Source organism: Manacus vitellinus, unplaced genomic scaffold (assembly GCF_001715985.3).
Source record: "Manacus vitellinus isolate BGI_N305 unplaced genomic scaffold, ASM171598v3 scaffold_17_pilon, whole genome shotgun sequence".
Lineage (NCBI taxonomy): Eukaryota > Metazoa > Chordata > Aves > Passeriformes > Pipridae > Manacus > Manacus vitellinus.
In genome coordinates, this window is record NW_021939256.1 from 2,103,503 (window position 1) to 2,119,951 (window position 16,449).

General features: G+C 38.0%; 1 protein-coding gene across 1 annotated transcript in view; it reads left to right on the plus strand.

The window, feature by feature from the left end:
* Positions 1-16,449, plus strand: part of CARMIL1 (capping protein regulator and myosin 1 linker 1) — a 193,631-nt gene that overhangs the window by 81,801 nt on the left and 95,381 nt on the right. The window contains exons 5-11 of the mRNA XM_018069977.1: positions 2,263-2,322; positions 4,542-4,663; positions 6,944-7,041; positions 7,392-7,462; positions 7,590-7,663; positions 12,323-12,398; positions 15,030-15,118. Of these exons, the coding sequence (XP_017925466.1) occupies positions 2,263-2,322; positions 4,542-4,663; positions 6,944-7,041; positions 7,392-7,462; positions 7,590-7,663; positions 12,323-12,398; positions 15,030-15,118 (590 nt within the window). The remainder of the gene's footprint in view (positions 1-2,262; positions 2,323-4,541; positions 4,664-6,943; positions 7,042-7,391; positions 7,463-7,589; positions 7,664-12,322; positions 12,399-15,029; positions 15,119-16,449) is intronic.

The window sequence follows — 16,449 nt, forward strand, 5'->3', positions numbered from 1 at the left end:
ATTATGCCTTTTAAAACCTTGTAAAAATTATTTCTTAGTTTGAGGTAGAAGATGCTTAGAATGTGTTCTACATTTTTGCTGCAAAGCAAAGACTGTAAAATCATATTTTTGAGTTAGAAAAATGAACCAAAGATGAACTGTAGAGATATTGCCATGTTTCCTGGTATTTGTTAATTCTAGTCAAGAGGATTTTTGCAAACTGAATTTTTGAGTCTGGGTCTGTGTAAACTTTTCTCAGGAATAGAAATGTATTTTTGATTGTGTGTACATATGTATATGTTTGCACATACAAAATACATTATCAAAAGAAGAAATTTCAATCTGATAGGTAAATAATTTTCAAAATATGAAGGGTTTCAATCACGGGAACTTTCCCCTTAAAATTTCATTGTGATTTAGGTAAACAAATGTTGGATAATCTCATGTTTGATTAATTTGACTAGCACTGGAGAAAAAAAGCTTTTCACTTCTCTTTGTGTAGTCTAGCTTACTCCAATAGCCAACAAGAGCTGCTACGGATTTTTTGGTGGTGTTTTGTTTGTTTGTTTTTTATTTGGTTTTGTTTGTGTGTATTTTTGGATTTTTTTTCATGAGGGGCGAGTTTGCTTTTGTTTTGTTTTTGTTTTGTTCTTGTTTGGTTTTCTTTTTCTTTCTGACCTGAGCAAACTGCACAGGGCCATGTCATCACAAAAGATTGCCAGTCTTAGCTTAGAAATAAAGCACTGAACAGAAGTGAATGCCTTTACCCTTGGGAAAATGCAAGGTGTTGGTATGGGCTCTGGGAAGATGCTTGTGCTGGTTCTTCCTCTCCTGCCTCAGTTCCCTGTGCTTGCCTGCATTGTAACCAGATGCAGTGACACCCCTGAAACTACCTGTGTGCTGTGGATGCTGCCCCTGCAGCAGAATGTGTGAAATGAAGCACATGAAGTCTCAAAAACTTCAGAGTAAGGTTCGGTCACTGAACTTGGTTTTTGGTAGAAGGTGAACTTTGCACAGAAACGGGAGGGGTGCTTATATCTTCTGATGCTGCCAAATCATGAAGGCGACTGCAGGGATCAGAAAATAGACAACAAACAGGAAAGAGACAGTAGTAACAAAAGTTTTCTGGAAAGCTTTTTGCTGGTTGTTGTGGTTGGAAACTATATCCTCTGTTCCTGACTTCCTGATGTGCTGTTGCAGCCTTTACAGGGAGGGAGTCTTGAGAGCTGCGTCTGGGTTCTGAGCACCTCAGTAGTCATTCAGGGTTGACTTTTTAAAAGATTGTCACAAATACAGAAAAAGAATAATATGGTGTTTGCCAGTTAGCCAGGGAGCACCCTGACTGTGAACCTAGGATAAGACAAAGTACAGGAAACTGTGCAATTTAGACAGACTGCTCAGTTACAATGAATGACTGCTCAGTTACAATGGTTTTAATGATAACTAAAAGGAAATGACCAGGCTAATGTCTTGCCCTGTAGTTATGACTCAGTCCAAGAGGTTTGTTTCTTTCTGTATATCTCAGCTATCAAGATGTTTGTCTACACAGTTGTGAATTCAGATCTTAGCACTCTCCCTGTAGCCCTAGTGTTGTCCTTGGAAAAGAATTTCCCATCTTCTTTTAAGCTTCCGTTTGGATTCAGTATGTTCTTCCCTGCCTGTTCTGACTGTTGTCCAAATACCCCACTCAGACAAAGCTAATGCATTGCTTCCTCTCATACTTAAGATACTCTAAAGCAGTCTCGGGCATTTATGTGTTTATATCTGTATCAATCTATTTATATACAGTATTTTTATTCTCATATATATATGTATAATTGTGTGTGTCCCTTCAGCTTCTGTGCAGTAAAATTTTTCACATCTATGATCAGTGTAACTAATGAAAGAATAATTGTGAAGCTGTAAGGATTGTAATTAATGATTATTCAGTCAAAGGAGTACACATCAGTAGGGTATTGTATTAATGATGATTTTTATAGTAACATTTTACCATAAAATTTATTATATGCTTACGTGCTTATAGCTTGCAGTAAAATGCCCAGTATGGTATTCCTATAATCTCTAATAATGATTTGAACCTGTAACAAGCAAATCTAAGTATTCTTTTAGTGAAAAATGTGATCAGATAAGATATTAAAAAATATTTAGTGTCAGTTACAGAAACTGATGTCAAATATCAGTAGCCTTGCTCAAGGTTTTCTTAACCTCGTTGAGAAACGTAAGTGCTCTTTAAAATAAGATGATGTTTGCACTAATGTAGTGGTTTTTTTTTTTTAACTACAGTTAGAACTAACTTTCAGCTACTTGGAAATCCAGGGAGTAACTTCCAGTAAACCGGGTCAGGTGAGTGTATTCTATATAAAAGATACTTATTTACTCATTGCCAGATATGTTCCAATCAAGGAGGTAATACTCTAACATGCAGGTGTCCCTGTCCACTGAGCACACTGTGCATTTGCATTCTTGTATTCATGCTGCTCTAAAGTCTTAACAATAATGATAAGAATTTAAAGAGTCAGTTTTAGGAATGTGTTGTGCAGGTGGGATTGTGATAAGAAATTGGTTTTTTCCTAATTCAGTATGGTACAAGTTTTCATTTGTATTACAAGTGGATATTTTTCTCAGAAGTGATAAAGCAATGGTGGCTGGTATGCAGTAATCACCACACAAACTGCAATGGCTTCTCCGGTGTATACCTTTACGGGCAAACCAAAAGCTACTGCTTACATTGCAGGCAGAAATGCTTTTCTTTCAACTATTCTTGGTGCCGTTACTCTATACAACACAAAATATATTTGACAGCAAGTTATGTGCCCAAAAAAGTGAATGTCAAAAAGAAGGTGCTGAAAAGAAGAATGCCTTTAAAGTAGTTTTAATTCATAATATGAACATATTGTCAAGATTTGACAGTTCAATTGTATCAAAGTCTTCATGTGTTTCATGTGTGTTTGGCTTTTAAAGGGCTTTTTAAGAATAGGAGCGCCTGAGACACTATTTGAACTCTGAAAAGCTCTCATTGTATTAATATGTCATCTTTTTTACCTGACTTTTGAAACTGTCCTTAAAGGAGGGGGAAAAAAGGTCCAGGTGTTTTAATAGGGAGCCATTTACTAAATTCTATGGTTTTGTGGCTTTTTTTATTCAAGGTACTAAAATGTCAGGGTTGTTATTGCTAATTATTCTTCGAGGCATAGACAGTCACTGTTGTAGCAGAGTTTATAAGAGATTATCAGCAACCTCACTGAGCATACATATTTTCCTAAAATATTTTTTAAGATATTTCATATTTACATTCATTTGTGTTTTAAATGAGTAAGGTTTATAGCTGAAGGCAGGTGGAGTCCTGGATTATTGTTTGCAGGGCAAACGCTATTGTTGCAGTTTTCCTGCAAACAGCATGTTACAGCCATGATGCCAGAAGGATGTAGTTTTGTGCTAGGTGTCTTGCAGAAAGCCATGATAAGATAAGTGAACAAATGGACAGAGTAATATAAGAAAATGTTATGTTAATATTGATGAATAACAGTAGTAAGTTACCCACTCATTCATCATCAGGGAGTGATGGCAACAAGTTCAGAAAGGAGTTGAATTGGTTGTAAAAGGAGTGAAGATTCTCAGTGTGCTTTGGGGAAATACAGCCTCTTCTAGGATTATCCTGGTGGTGACTCTACACATGAACTGGAAACAAAAAGATCCCTGGGAACCGGTTTCAATAAAAACCAGTTCTCTGTAGCATACGACACAGTGTCTCCTCTCCTACTGTCTGTCTGTACTTATTTATTCCTAATGTTGCTTTCTTACTGTGCGCGCATAGCTCCTCATCTAAAAGAGCTTATGACTTGGGCTGTGCTAACTATTCACACTGGAGAGAACAGAAACATTACATTGCTTCCTGCGATGCAGCCAAAAGCAGCAGCAGACCTGATGTGTCAGTCATACCGTAATCTGATTTGATTCTGAACAGTCAATATCTAACAGAGACAGCTTGCAAACGGCTTTATTTCCCCCCCTTGCTGAAGCACTTGTCCCCCAGACAGGCTGTGAGGTTGTCTGAGTTACTGCTTCATCTGAACTGAAACAATGTATCAACACAGCATTTTCTTGGAGGGCATACAACAAAGCATTAGAGCTTTTCCAGAGGATCACAGCCATTAAAGACTTTTACTTTTTGCTAGAGGAAACAGGCACCCTGCTCATTCAATAGTTTCCTGTCAGGCTGTGCTTGCTTCTCCTGGTGTTCTGGGACGTGTTTCAAATGAGGACAATGCTGTGAAAAGTTCTTGGTTTTAGAAGTGTCAGCTGAGGTCAAGATCCTTTGAAAATTGTATTCCCGTGGGAAGCAGGGCACTCTTAGAAAAAGCAAAGTTTGAGTACGGGGGTCTTGTACATTCAAGAACAACTTTTAGAAACTTTACCTGAACCATTGCTGTGTCATGTCTTAAAGAATAACAGATTCCTACCAGCAGGCAAAGCATTCAGCTGGCATTCAAAATGCTCCCCTTTTTAAATGAATGTGAATTATACGGCACCCAGTTCTTGCCCTCTTGCACTCCTGTTTATAGTTGATTATGGAAACTGAGAAATGCAGCATCTCCATGAAGATGGCGTCTTCAGAGGATGTGAATGAGGTGCTGGCACACATTGGGACCTGCCTCAGGAAGATATTCCCTGGACTCTCACCAGTGTAAGTATTTTTTAGGGCACCTCTACTTGGAACAGATTGTGCGCAAACGGTGACAAGCCACCTCTTCTTATCCACTGGTCTCTCCACCCTGACCTCAGAAATGCACTGAGGATGGGAGAAACAGCTTGAGGCAAGCAGTAAGCTTTTGTCCAGGTATATGGCAGAACCAGCAGACAGTGCAGAGCACAGGTAGACCATGTGTGGTCTTCTAGGGTCATAAGTGCCTTTGGTTTGAAGGGGGCTGCAAGCATTTGAAGTCTTCCGTTTTCATTTTACCTTGTTGCCTCTCTAGCCTCAGGTTCTGTCTTTTTGCTGTAACTTACTCCCTTTTGGTTCATTTTATTCCCGCCCCCCCCCCCCGAAGTAAAATCAGAGTTGAGAGAAGAGTAAATTCCATTTACTTTCAGTGTTTGTGAAACAACACACATGATTGTGAACCCAGTTAGCCTAGTTCTTCAAAACAGAGCCCCGGGCAGTCTTGCTCATGCCTTTTGTTTTCTTTCTTACCTGTGCCTGGATTTTATTGCCTTGCAGCAATTCTCAGTAGTTTTTCTTTTTTTTTTTTCTTTCTTCTCTGTGTTATTGCCTCATCTTCTTCACTCTCACCAGATCATGCAGCTCTGCTTTATTCTCTTCAGCTCCTGGTTTTCAGCATTAGTAGAGAAAATGGGCTGTGGAAAAGACTTCTTCCAGACATGTTGATTTTTATAAGTGAACTTCAGTAACAGACTTTAGATGTGAATGGTCAGGCTAAACTGACATGTTCTGGGTGCATGTCTTTATTATTCACCTTTCCTGTAGGTGGTGTAGGAAATCAAGTTCATAGATTCTGGATGGCAGGTGTTTTTTTGTTTTGTTTTGGGGGTTTTATTTTGTTTGGGTTTTGTGGTTTTGTTGGGGGGTTTTTGTTTGTTGTTTTTTGTTGTATTTGTTTTTGTTCATTTTTGGGTTTTGCCAGTTTTCCTCTCTGGCAGTGTTATTAACTGCCTTAGTAGAGATTGAGCTCTCCCTTCAAAGAACATGCGTGCAACTGATCAGGTTTGCTATAAAACCTCAGTAATGCTGTGAGACATGCAGACAGAAAGAGGGAAGAGGGCTGGGAGGTTACATGTGTTTGTCAGAGTGTTTATGAAGGCCTTGAGCTTTATACATGTTTTCTGTGTGCTTTCTTGAGAACTTTGCTGAAGCATTTGGGGGAAAGTGGTTTCTCCTGTTAATATCACTTATTAATTCTCTTTTGCTCCACCCCCACTCCCTCAGACCCTGTCCTTCTTTATGGAATTCTGCAGTTTATGAGGCAGTTTTGTCATTCAGAAGAACAGATAATTTTATTTCTTGAAAGGCAGGAAGGGATTGTGTTTCTTTTTTGTCTAGGCAGGAAGAATACTACCAAATTACAAAGATTGGAGCTGGTTATCAACAGTGTAGCCTAGAGGCTGGATGGAGTGGCTCAGCTATTTGCATCATGGTGCTTTTTCTGTATCAAAGCAGTGTATATGCAGCAGTGGTTTCTTCATCTTCACGGCTGGGCTTCGCGAACGAAGATTTGGGAAGGGCTCTACCCACGTTTGTTGCAAGCACTTTGGTGGCTAAAAGGGCCAATACAAGATAGGCATGTCCAATTGGAAAAGGCACAGCAGAAAGACTCCTTAGATGGTATATTCTGCAAGACATGATTCTTTCTGCGTTGTCTTTTCTCCTCAAGGGTGATCCTGCGTGCTTTCTCAAAAGCATCAGCAGCGTTATAGATGGTGTGTCTCCAGGCCTCCCGATTGGAGGCCAGAGTAGACCAGTTATGTTGATCAATATGGCCAAGGCTGAGATGTTGTTTCAGGGAGTCCTTGTATCTTCTCCTTTGGGGCTCCTCTCTTGCGGCAGCCGGTGGCAAGTTCACCATAAAGCAAGATCTTAGGGAGGCGGTGGGGTAATGATTAATACCATGTCTCTCCCCTGTTTTGGCCATCCTGGAGTTAGACGAGGGCTACGGGTCTCCTTAGTGTGAGTGATCCTGTCGTACAAAAGGGCTTAGTTGCTCCAGTAGTCACAGGGTTAATCAAAAGAGAGAGAGAGAGAAAGAAAGAGAGAAGAGACAAATAAATGTCAGTCCTGCTGGGCTGCATAATGGTGTGTGTGACTTTTAGGTAGGAAAGTGAGTTGTATTAAAAATGGTAATTCTTCCTGTACACTCATTTAAAAATATCCTTAAAATAAAAAAGATTTATGTGCTTGAAAAAACTTTCAAAGCCACGAATGATGTTTTTCCCCCTCTTTTGCATCTAGGAGGATTATGAAAAAAGTAACTCTGGAGCCTTCAGAAAGACTGGCTAATCTCCAGGCCCTGTGGGACAGTCAGACAGTGACAGAACTCGGACCTTGTGGTGAGAATGAATTTAAATGCTCAAATATAAAAAGGCTGGAATTGCAGTGTCAGGAAGTTTAATTCTATTTCTGGCAGAAGCTTGTAAAGGTGTAATTAGTTTTAAGGTGTAATTAGTATGAAGCAGACTTCTGATTGGTAGGTGAAGGCACTATATTAAGCTTTCTTGAAACTTACCAGGCAAAGATAGGGTAGTCTCAGTTTCTTTCATAAGCACAATGGACACTCTTCTGAGAAAAAAAGAGAGTGAGTTTTGAAAAATTGGATCTTTAAGTATTAAAGTATCCTTTTTGGTGTATGCTTGTTTGCTTGTTTTACTATTATGTTAAATACTCTCTTGGGTTGTTGTAGGAGGCTTTTCGCAGATGTATGCTTGTGTTTGTGATTGGCTTGGATTTCCTTACAGAGAAGAAGTACAGTGGGTAAGTACATGTCTTGTTCTGAAACCCTTTTCAGCTAACTGTACAAATGATGAAAGAACGGGTAAATTATAGTGCTTGTAAAAAACCCACTTCCATAAGGACGTATTTGATGATGTATTTTTAACAGGATGTTGATACGATTTACCTGACACAAGATACCAGAGAGTTGAATTTGCAAGACTTCAGCCACCTTGACCACAGGTAAACCACATACAGTAATCGTGATAATATTGATAAAGTGGGATGGTCTCATAGCTGTTACTGGAATGTGTAGACCTGTGAAATGACCATTAGCATTTTTAGTTTTTGAAACAAAGCTGCTGTTTTTTGCATAAGAGCCCCATGGAAACCACATTTCATTCAGGTGGCTGAGAAGATAAATATATTTTCTTATTGGAAGCACTCCAAAAAGTTAGCAGATAGATACTTTTCCTGTGATGGCGGATGTAAGATCTCAAATTCAGCAGATAAAACATGCAGCTACATCTGGTGGGCAAAGCAAAAAAGGAAATTATACAGTCTTTACTTATGCAGAATCTTTTTCTCATGGTGTACACGGTAAAGGAAATTAGTTTTTGTCAGCAAGTCAGTAGAGGGTTTAAGTCATTCAACTGAATTCCAGCCAGTAGTCTCTTCACTTATAATAGATGGTATCAAAAATGTGTACTTCCAGAAAGAAACTAATTGAGGGTAATTTTACGAGGAGATGCTGAAACTAGCTAAGTGTTGTATTTAGTTTACTGAATTTAGCTGGCTGAAAAAATTGGATTCTAAGAAAATTGAATCTGAAGATATTACAAGTAGGAGAAAACGGGAGGGATTCTTAACTAAAATCCATCATTATTCCAGGAAAATGACAAATTTAAGAAACTGTAAATAAGATAAAGCATTTGTTTCTTTGGGAAAGACCCATGAAAGAATTAAGAAGCTGTCAGAGGTATGATGTTAGAATATGATAACATGCAGGCTGAACTTGTTGGTAGGTAAGTAAGAGTATTTTGCGACAGCATTCTTTGCAGCTTTAAGCTATCTAGTATGTAAATTTGCAAAATATCCCATTCAAATACTTACTCAGCTTCTGTGATGGGTTTTCATAGTCTGCACTGCATCCCATGGCAAAGTTACTGAGCAGTACCTGTGTTGACTAACAGCAGTAACTCGAACAAGGCTACAAGGCTGCAACTAGTGCGTGACGGATGTAGCCAAAGACTCTTGCTTTGGTTAAACCTTGCTGAAAAAAGATAAGGGGAGGAATACTATTCAGCAGAAGGAAATGTGGGACAAGAATTTAAGAATGCTTTGAACATAATTATTGCAAGTTGGAAGTGCTGAGGAGACTGTGGGCATTCTCGAGAAAGGGACTTACAGATACTGAGCTTCAATCGAAATTAAATATTTTAAAAATTTATGTGGAGTGGAAAGTATTACTTGCTAGGAGAAGTAGATTGAAGTGTTGAATATTTAGAGTATCTCAGCTGGTTCAAATGAGTTTGGCTTTTGGAAAGCGAAATAATGGGTTTGTTGCTTTACAAAAGCTTTTCATTGAAGTATACCTTACTAAATTGATGTCACTGAAGAAATATATTTGTGTTGTTAAGAAATGTCTTTATTAAATATTTCATGATTGTCTGTGTCCAAAGATTCAAAACTATTCTCAAACGATTTACATACTGTGGAATTCATCTTGTGATGAGAATTTCTACATATTGTGGACTAAACTGAGGAATGTTTTGAGTTGAAATTTCAAGAAAACTTACATTTTTAGAAAGCCAAAACCTTATGTTATTCACTAAGAATACAAATTAGGAATTGAAATCCCAGTCAAATCAAGAATGTGTGTAAGCATTTTACAATATATTTAGGACAGTGAGAATGCTACAAATTTACACAATGCTATTATGCTTTGGGTTTTGAGAGACTGTTGTATGTCTCGTTCATCTAATTTTTGGGATTGCCAAACCTATATACTTTATGTTGTGGAGTAGCTGTGAGCTAAGTTAGGAAGGGTACATCAGTTCTCTAAATACAGGAGCTATGCATTGCAAAAATAAACATTTTGTGTTTTTCCAAGTAAAACATTTCTGTTAAAGGTCAGCATGAATTATAGATGAATTGAAGTTCCCAGAGCATCATGACATGGCTTGCTGCATGGGAACATGACTTCCGAGGTTTTATCTGAAGTTATGTTATGCTGTGAACCATATAATTGTTTAACAACAAAAAAAGACTCCAAGTGAAAAGGGCATGTTTAATTCTGTTGCATGATTTTCGTCCATGTAGAATATATTTTAGCTTATTTGGATATTCAAAAAATTATAAGAAAAATGTGATTGTTTAGATTCTATTTTATTTTGTGCTGTTTCACTTTCTTGCCATCTTAAATACACTGGGTTCCTGAGGTGTTGAAAAAATGTGAAGGCATTAGATAGGATTGAATGTCGTTGAAGCTTGGGGAGATTTTCTGCATACCAGAAGAACAGAATCTGTTTTCATTTTAAGATGGCACAGGTTTATCATTTATAAATATTACATTATTCTGGATGGTAATTTAATAAACTAATGAATATAAGCGACTCAATGTAACTCAATGAGGGAAAGTTAGGAGAAGGTCCTGCTTTTGGAACTGGTCGTTAGCATTCTTTCATACCATATTGCAGAAGAATTCAGGTCATTGTTAATACCACATCTAGAGTTTAATAGAATAAAGTGAATAAAGCAGTATATAGTTTGGAAGAGAACAACTTCAATATTTCTTGAAAATGTCATAACTTTCCCACTGACTCTAAGCACCTGTTGTCCTTCACCCATTTCCCTCCCAAGCCAGAGGAGCAAAGGGGAGAAATGAACAGCCTCAGGCAAGTTCTGTCTGCAGGCACTCTCCTGCCCAGAAGTTACTGAGCTCTTGACAGCCCTCCAAGGGGGCTTAGCAGCTCCATGGTAGTGTAAACACTTGCAGACAGTGATCCCCGATCATCACTCCTCTGTTCTTTTGAAGGAACTGGGCTAATGCTGACAGCTGAAGTACAACTGCTTGTGGTGCCTTCTGCCTCTTTTATGGGTGATGGTGCACAGCACAAACAGTTCTACTCCTCCAGTGTGATGGTAGTACCATCAGCCTGTCCAATCTTTGCCCTGTAGCATTCACCACCAGCTGTGGCTTGCTGGTTACCGCTGGGTGGATAAGCCAAAATTTCACCTGAAATGTTACTCTTAAATTCATTTCACTTCAAAGGCAAAGGCACTGGCAAGAGGGGCATCAAAGCTGCTAATTCATTACCACCTTACTGATCTCACCAGGGGCTCACAGAGGAGGAGCAAACCTCTGTGTGTGGATATTCCATACTCCCATAGCAAAGTTCCTCCCTGCCCAACCTAACGGGGAAATACCTCTGGGTTGTGATTTTTTCTCGCCTTACATTTCATTAGTTAGTGAAACTAACATTGCTTTACATGGAGATGAAGTGTGTATGTGTGTAGGAGCAAAAACATGATGGATAGAAATAAACCTATACACTTTACGAAGCTACCAAGTCTCTCCTGTGCCAGTGGAAACAAATTCACCACAAGACCTGATGTGTGCTGTAAACAAGATGGAAAGATGGTGTAGTCCTTGAAGGGCACCACACGCTATTTCCTCTGCAGGAGTGTGAAAACAGTCTATTTGCATGAGCTTCTCGGCTGGTGGGCTCCAGACTTTTGCTACAAAATGTCGCACCTTCGCACTGTTACCTTAGTGATGGGCTTGTGCTTCCAAATCTAGCAACTGCAGTTCCCAATATAGCCTACTGGATGCTGCTTGTCCATGTGATGTTGCCTTGTCTCTTGGCTTTCCTATGTGTTTAACAACCACCCTGAACGTGTCTGAATGTTTGTAGAGGAAAACTGAAAAGGAGGAAGAATAAAAAGAAGCTGGGAGAAAGGGTCTGTGTGATTAGGCCTGTGCCTACCTGCTTATGTCCTGAATGAAGAGCCGAGGGGGAGTTGGGCTAGCTTATGAAAGCCAATACTTTTAAATTTTTCCCTGCAAAGACCGAGGCTTGGATGGCATTGTTTGGCTCGTTCGATAAGTTTATGTATATTACAGCTCCTTATTTAATTACATAAACAAGGGCTTTCTAAGTAGCTGTTAAGCTTCTGTGTAGGTGTATATATGTATTTAATATGTTGCATCAAAATGATTGATGTGCTGCACTGCTAGATGGTGTGTAGTGCTTGATGAATGACTCTGCTGGGGGGTGGTGTATGGACATGATATTTGTCAACATCTGTTATTGGAGAAACTGAACAGAGGGAGAGCAGATCACATTAACAGGCTTGGAATGAAGAAAATGGGAATAATTTAGAATTTCATTTGTGAAATCCCTTTTACAATTAAGGAGGGTTTGTACTCAATGTCACATTATCCTTTTGCAGTTCTCCTGCTTCCTGGGGGAATTTAACTATAAGAGATAAGACAAGGAGGTGTTCTCTAGAAACATTCAGTCATGGAATTATATTAAATCATCAGACTGCCAAAAAGCTTTTTAGTGTCATGCTAAATTATAATTAGAGGTGATTAAGAAGCTTAAACACGTCACAGGCTGAAGAAAAAGTTATGTTAAAAGTAGGAATGGCAGTGCAGACAAATTCTTGATTTTAAAATTCGTGATAGAATGGATGTCAGTTGGCCAGTCAAAAATTTCTATTAAAATGAAAGGAAGACACACTGCTGCTTTTTTGGAATGTAGAGCTTTCTACAATGGGGATGGTAGTCAATTAGCATTGCAAAAGTGTGGGCAACGAGATATGGAAGAACTCTTAAGAGATTGTTTCAAATGACAGTCATATGAAATGTGTGTAAAAGTGTTTTTCTTTTTCTAGAGACTTAATACCTATAGTTGCTGCTCTGGAGTATAATCAGTGGTTTACAAAGCTGTCCTCCAAGGATCTGAAATTAGTAAGTAATAAATTTAAACAATATACCTGCTCCTGTCAGGCTATACTGTGTTTTAAAGGATACTTTTACATTTTTTAAGGTGAAATTTTTTAGGTGAGTACAACTGGGCAGTCTTTTGACAATTTTTTCCCCTTAATCATATCAGGAAAATAGAAACTGTTGGATAGTCAATTCGTGCCATAGAAACACTGCTGAGAGTCAGGTCTTGTCAAAATTTCAACTAATAAAGTCTGAAAACTTCGTTGGGTGATAACAGTAGCCCATAAAACTATTTCACTGGGTGTTACTGACTCCCACAAACAATATTAGATGATCAAATAGGAAACTTAAAAGCAGTCAGAAGTTTTAGTTGCTTTTTGGAGGTGAAAAGAAAATGCCAGGATTCTGGTTTTTTTCTTGCATATAAAGCAGGTGTTTTCATTGCAACTTGATGATTTTCTCTCCCAGTTGTCTGAAGCTAAGTCTGTGTAGTAATAAGTATGTAGTGATGTGTTGCACCGATATTTTTCCATATCAGTTTTCTTTCTTAAAAGCAAAAGGGGGGCTAATCTAAACAAGTTGGACTACTGAAGAAAGGGCCAAGAAAATCAGTAATTGGGTGACATTTTAAATATATCTAAATACCCTATTTCTTCTGAACTTGAAAGTTTATAGTCACAGGTGGAGTTAGTGGTTTGCTTGAGAAATTGCCTTCATTGCTTGTATCCAGAACCTTTTCTCTAAAAATGGAGGTCAAGCCTCATCTTGTTTAAATTGATGCAATTTTATTGCTCTGAAAAGCTCTCATTACATTCCTACGCTATCATTTTCCATGAAAATTCAATAGAAAGTAGCTTATGTGATTCTCGGCAGAACAGCAAGCAAAAAACTTTTCTTTCTTGCTGGGACACCTTACCCAAAGTTATGCACAGAATGAAACTGGTGGTATTTTTAGTACTGTTGCAGTTTGCTGCTAAAATCAGCGTTGTTAAAAAATACAATGCAATTAATCAGTTTCTACTTCAATGAAATGAGATAGTTTGTTTAGTTAGAAGACTGGGTGGTGTAGTTTGCTTAGAACAAAAACTGACCCTATACCGGCCCAATTATCTATCTCAGATATATCTATGTGAATGTTTGTTGGTTGTTTGGGTTTTTTTTCCCCAACAACTCTTCTGTGGAAAACAAGTAAACTTTATCAATCTTGAAAATGCATCAGTTACTTAAAAAAAAAATCAAAATCTTTTATCTTCCACACATTCAGTTTTCAGTCAAAAATGAGGAAAGTGTAAATTGTTGGACAGTGTAAATTGTTGGACTGTAAATCCGTGCCATAAGAAAACTGCCGAGGGTCAGTATGAGGTCAGACATATCCGGAGGCCACTGAATGCATTGTGCTTCATGAGTCCCACACTGACATTGTGTTTGATAGACAGTATCCATAGTGTTTTTATAGTACATGCATGAAACTTTCCACTTGCAGTCACACTGTTGTAGAAACACTGTGATAATATTCTGAATTAGTAAAATATTGAAGATAAAGATAGACTTAGGAAGATGGCTGAGCAGACAGTCTTCATAAAAAATTGTCCCCTTTACTGTGTAAAGGATTCATAAGATTTTATGTGTGTGGTAGAGTAAGTTTGTTTTGTTTAGGGTTTTTTTGGGGAGATTCAATTAGTTTAAAAGTAAAAATAAAAAAATCCCAAACAAGAATACACAACTAGAAAATGTGAGACTGTCATTAGAAACAAAGATGTCCCAGGTATGAATGTCACATTGTTGTTTTTAAAGGCAGATAACAGAATAGGTTCAGCACTTCATGACCATGACTGAAATTCAGCTTTGAATATCACATGAACACTTGTTAGTGTGTACTGAGGGGGAAGTCAAATCCAGAAGCAAAATAAAAGTTTATAATTAAAGGTGATGAGGTGCAGAGCTCAGTGCATGGCTTTTGAATCATTAAGGTTTCATCTCTCTATTTGAAAGGGCAGAGCAAACAAACTCTTTTGTTGTATATTTCGTTCATGGTACTTGCAAATATCCATGCACATTCTAGAATCCAACAACAGTAAGATCATGAGATGAGATTTGCTTCTGCAAAGGTTCGAATAATTAATGCTGAAATATACTGGCCCTTAAACACTAGTCCCTGGCAGCCTTTGGAGGATCTGTAGCTGGGGTACCTTTGCTCCTCAGGTTTTTGTTTTGCCTTTTTTTTTTTTTTTTTTTTTTTTTTTTGTCTGCCTTGTATTTGTCATTCCTGGTCAGGCTTTATTCTCCTTTGCACTGGTTGCCACTTTCTTCTGAAGGATTAACATGCCTATGAACAAGATTTCTTTAAAAATTAAATCAACGTTTCTTCTGAATCACAGGATTTAGGTTTTTTTACCGTCATCATAAAAATTCTGCCCCTTATTGTTAGGTGGCCTGATTCATTAATTACTTGCTTTTAGTCTGCTTCTTGCTTCTCTGAGTCTTTTCCAGAAGTCCTCTGTTGCCACCTGACTCTCTTGGTTGTTTCTGATATTTTTACTTACTATTTATGTATGACAGGAAGATGGTTCCTGTAATGATGTACACCTTAACTCAATAACTGTCTGTTCCGTGTTTGTGTTCTTTAACACTGTTCTGTCTTTTCTGTGGCAGTCCACTGATGTCTGTGAGCAGATACTGCGAGTGGTGAGTAGGTCCAATCGATTGGAAGAACTGGTATTAGAGAATGCCGGGCTTAGAACGTAAGTAATTCCTTTGAAATGTTGCTTTAGTTACTGCTTACTCCCAGTAAAAGGGATGTGTAATGTGCGTTAGCCAGAATAAGCATTAAAAAAGCTTATGCTCAGTGTCTGTCTTGTTATGAAGAACCTGTAGTCACAAGCTTTTTATCGGGTTTTCCAGAGGTTTCTCATGTCCAAGAAATCCCTTTAAAGTGATGTTTTTTAAGATTCTGCCTGGTGAGTTGGGTTAAGTGGAGCAAAATGATTGAATGAGAGCATAAACCCTAAAACAGTTTGCACTATTCCTCTCCAAATATGGCTGCTGATAGAAGTATGAACACCTTTTTGTCATTAAAAAAACAATGGGTTAAGTTTTGTTAAAAAAATGCATTGTTCCATCCTGCATAACACATTATTGTTTCATTCTCAAATGAGCTGGTGTTATCTTAGTGTGGATTGTGGTCTGCTCAAATATAACAGGACTTCTGCATTAGCAGCCTTTTCAAAAAAAGTAGATAATTAGGTTTAATGGCTTGCCATAGCCTTAAAAGAAGATACATAGAAGTAAACCATACATAAATTGCATATGTTTTAAATACAGTAAGTTGTAGTTACTAGGTATTTGCTTCTTTCTCCTTCACAGGAAATAGAAGCAAAGTTGAAGTTACAAACTAGCACAATTGGAAGTATTCGTAGCTTGTCTTAGTGTTAGGGTAGTGTCCAAGAAAATGTAGACAAGATTAAGTCTAGAACTAATGAATATTTATGTTAAGAAAAAAAAGTGGAAAGATGGGAGAAGCAGAACACTATATTGACTTACAAATAGAGGGAAACAAGCACAGGAAAAATATTCGGTGTACTGTCTCCTCTTCCATTGTTCGGGTCTTTTTCTCCTTTCTAAAATGGACTTTGCACTGAAATACCTTTACAAGAAAATTGACTACTTGACATGGAAATTTGAGGACGAGTTTGGAATTGCATCCAAACTTTCTTATCACTAGTGTGCTGCCTTTAATAGCTGTAATTCAAACATAAACCCGTGATTTTAATCTTGTTTTTCTTTCAATATGGGCCACAAAATCCGGTGATAATCATTAATGTTAAAGGATACATTCAATACCTTTGCATGTTGCCTACCAGAACTTATCACTGTTGGATTAACTGATTTCAGTTTTAACACGACTTGACAGATAATAAATGTGTGACTTTGGTTTTCATGTCTCCATCTACATGCAGAGTGTTTGGCATTGTGCCTTGGTGTGTATCTGTTCTGATCAACATTGTCTGTGTTTGTCAAGGATGCATTTGTCAGTTTTGCCATTTGTCATATCTGCTTGCTGGAAGGAGATCCT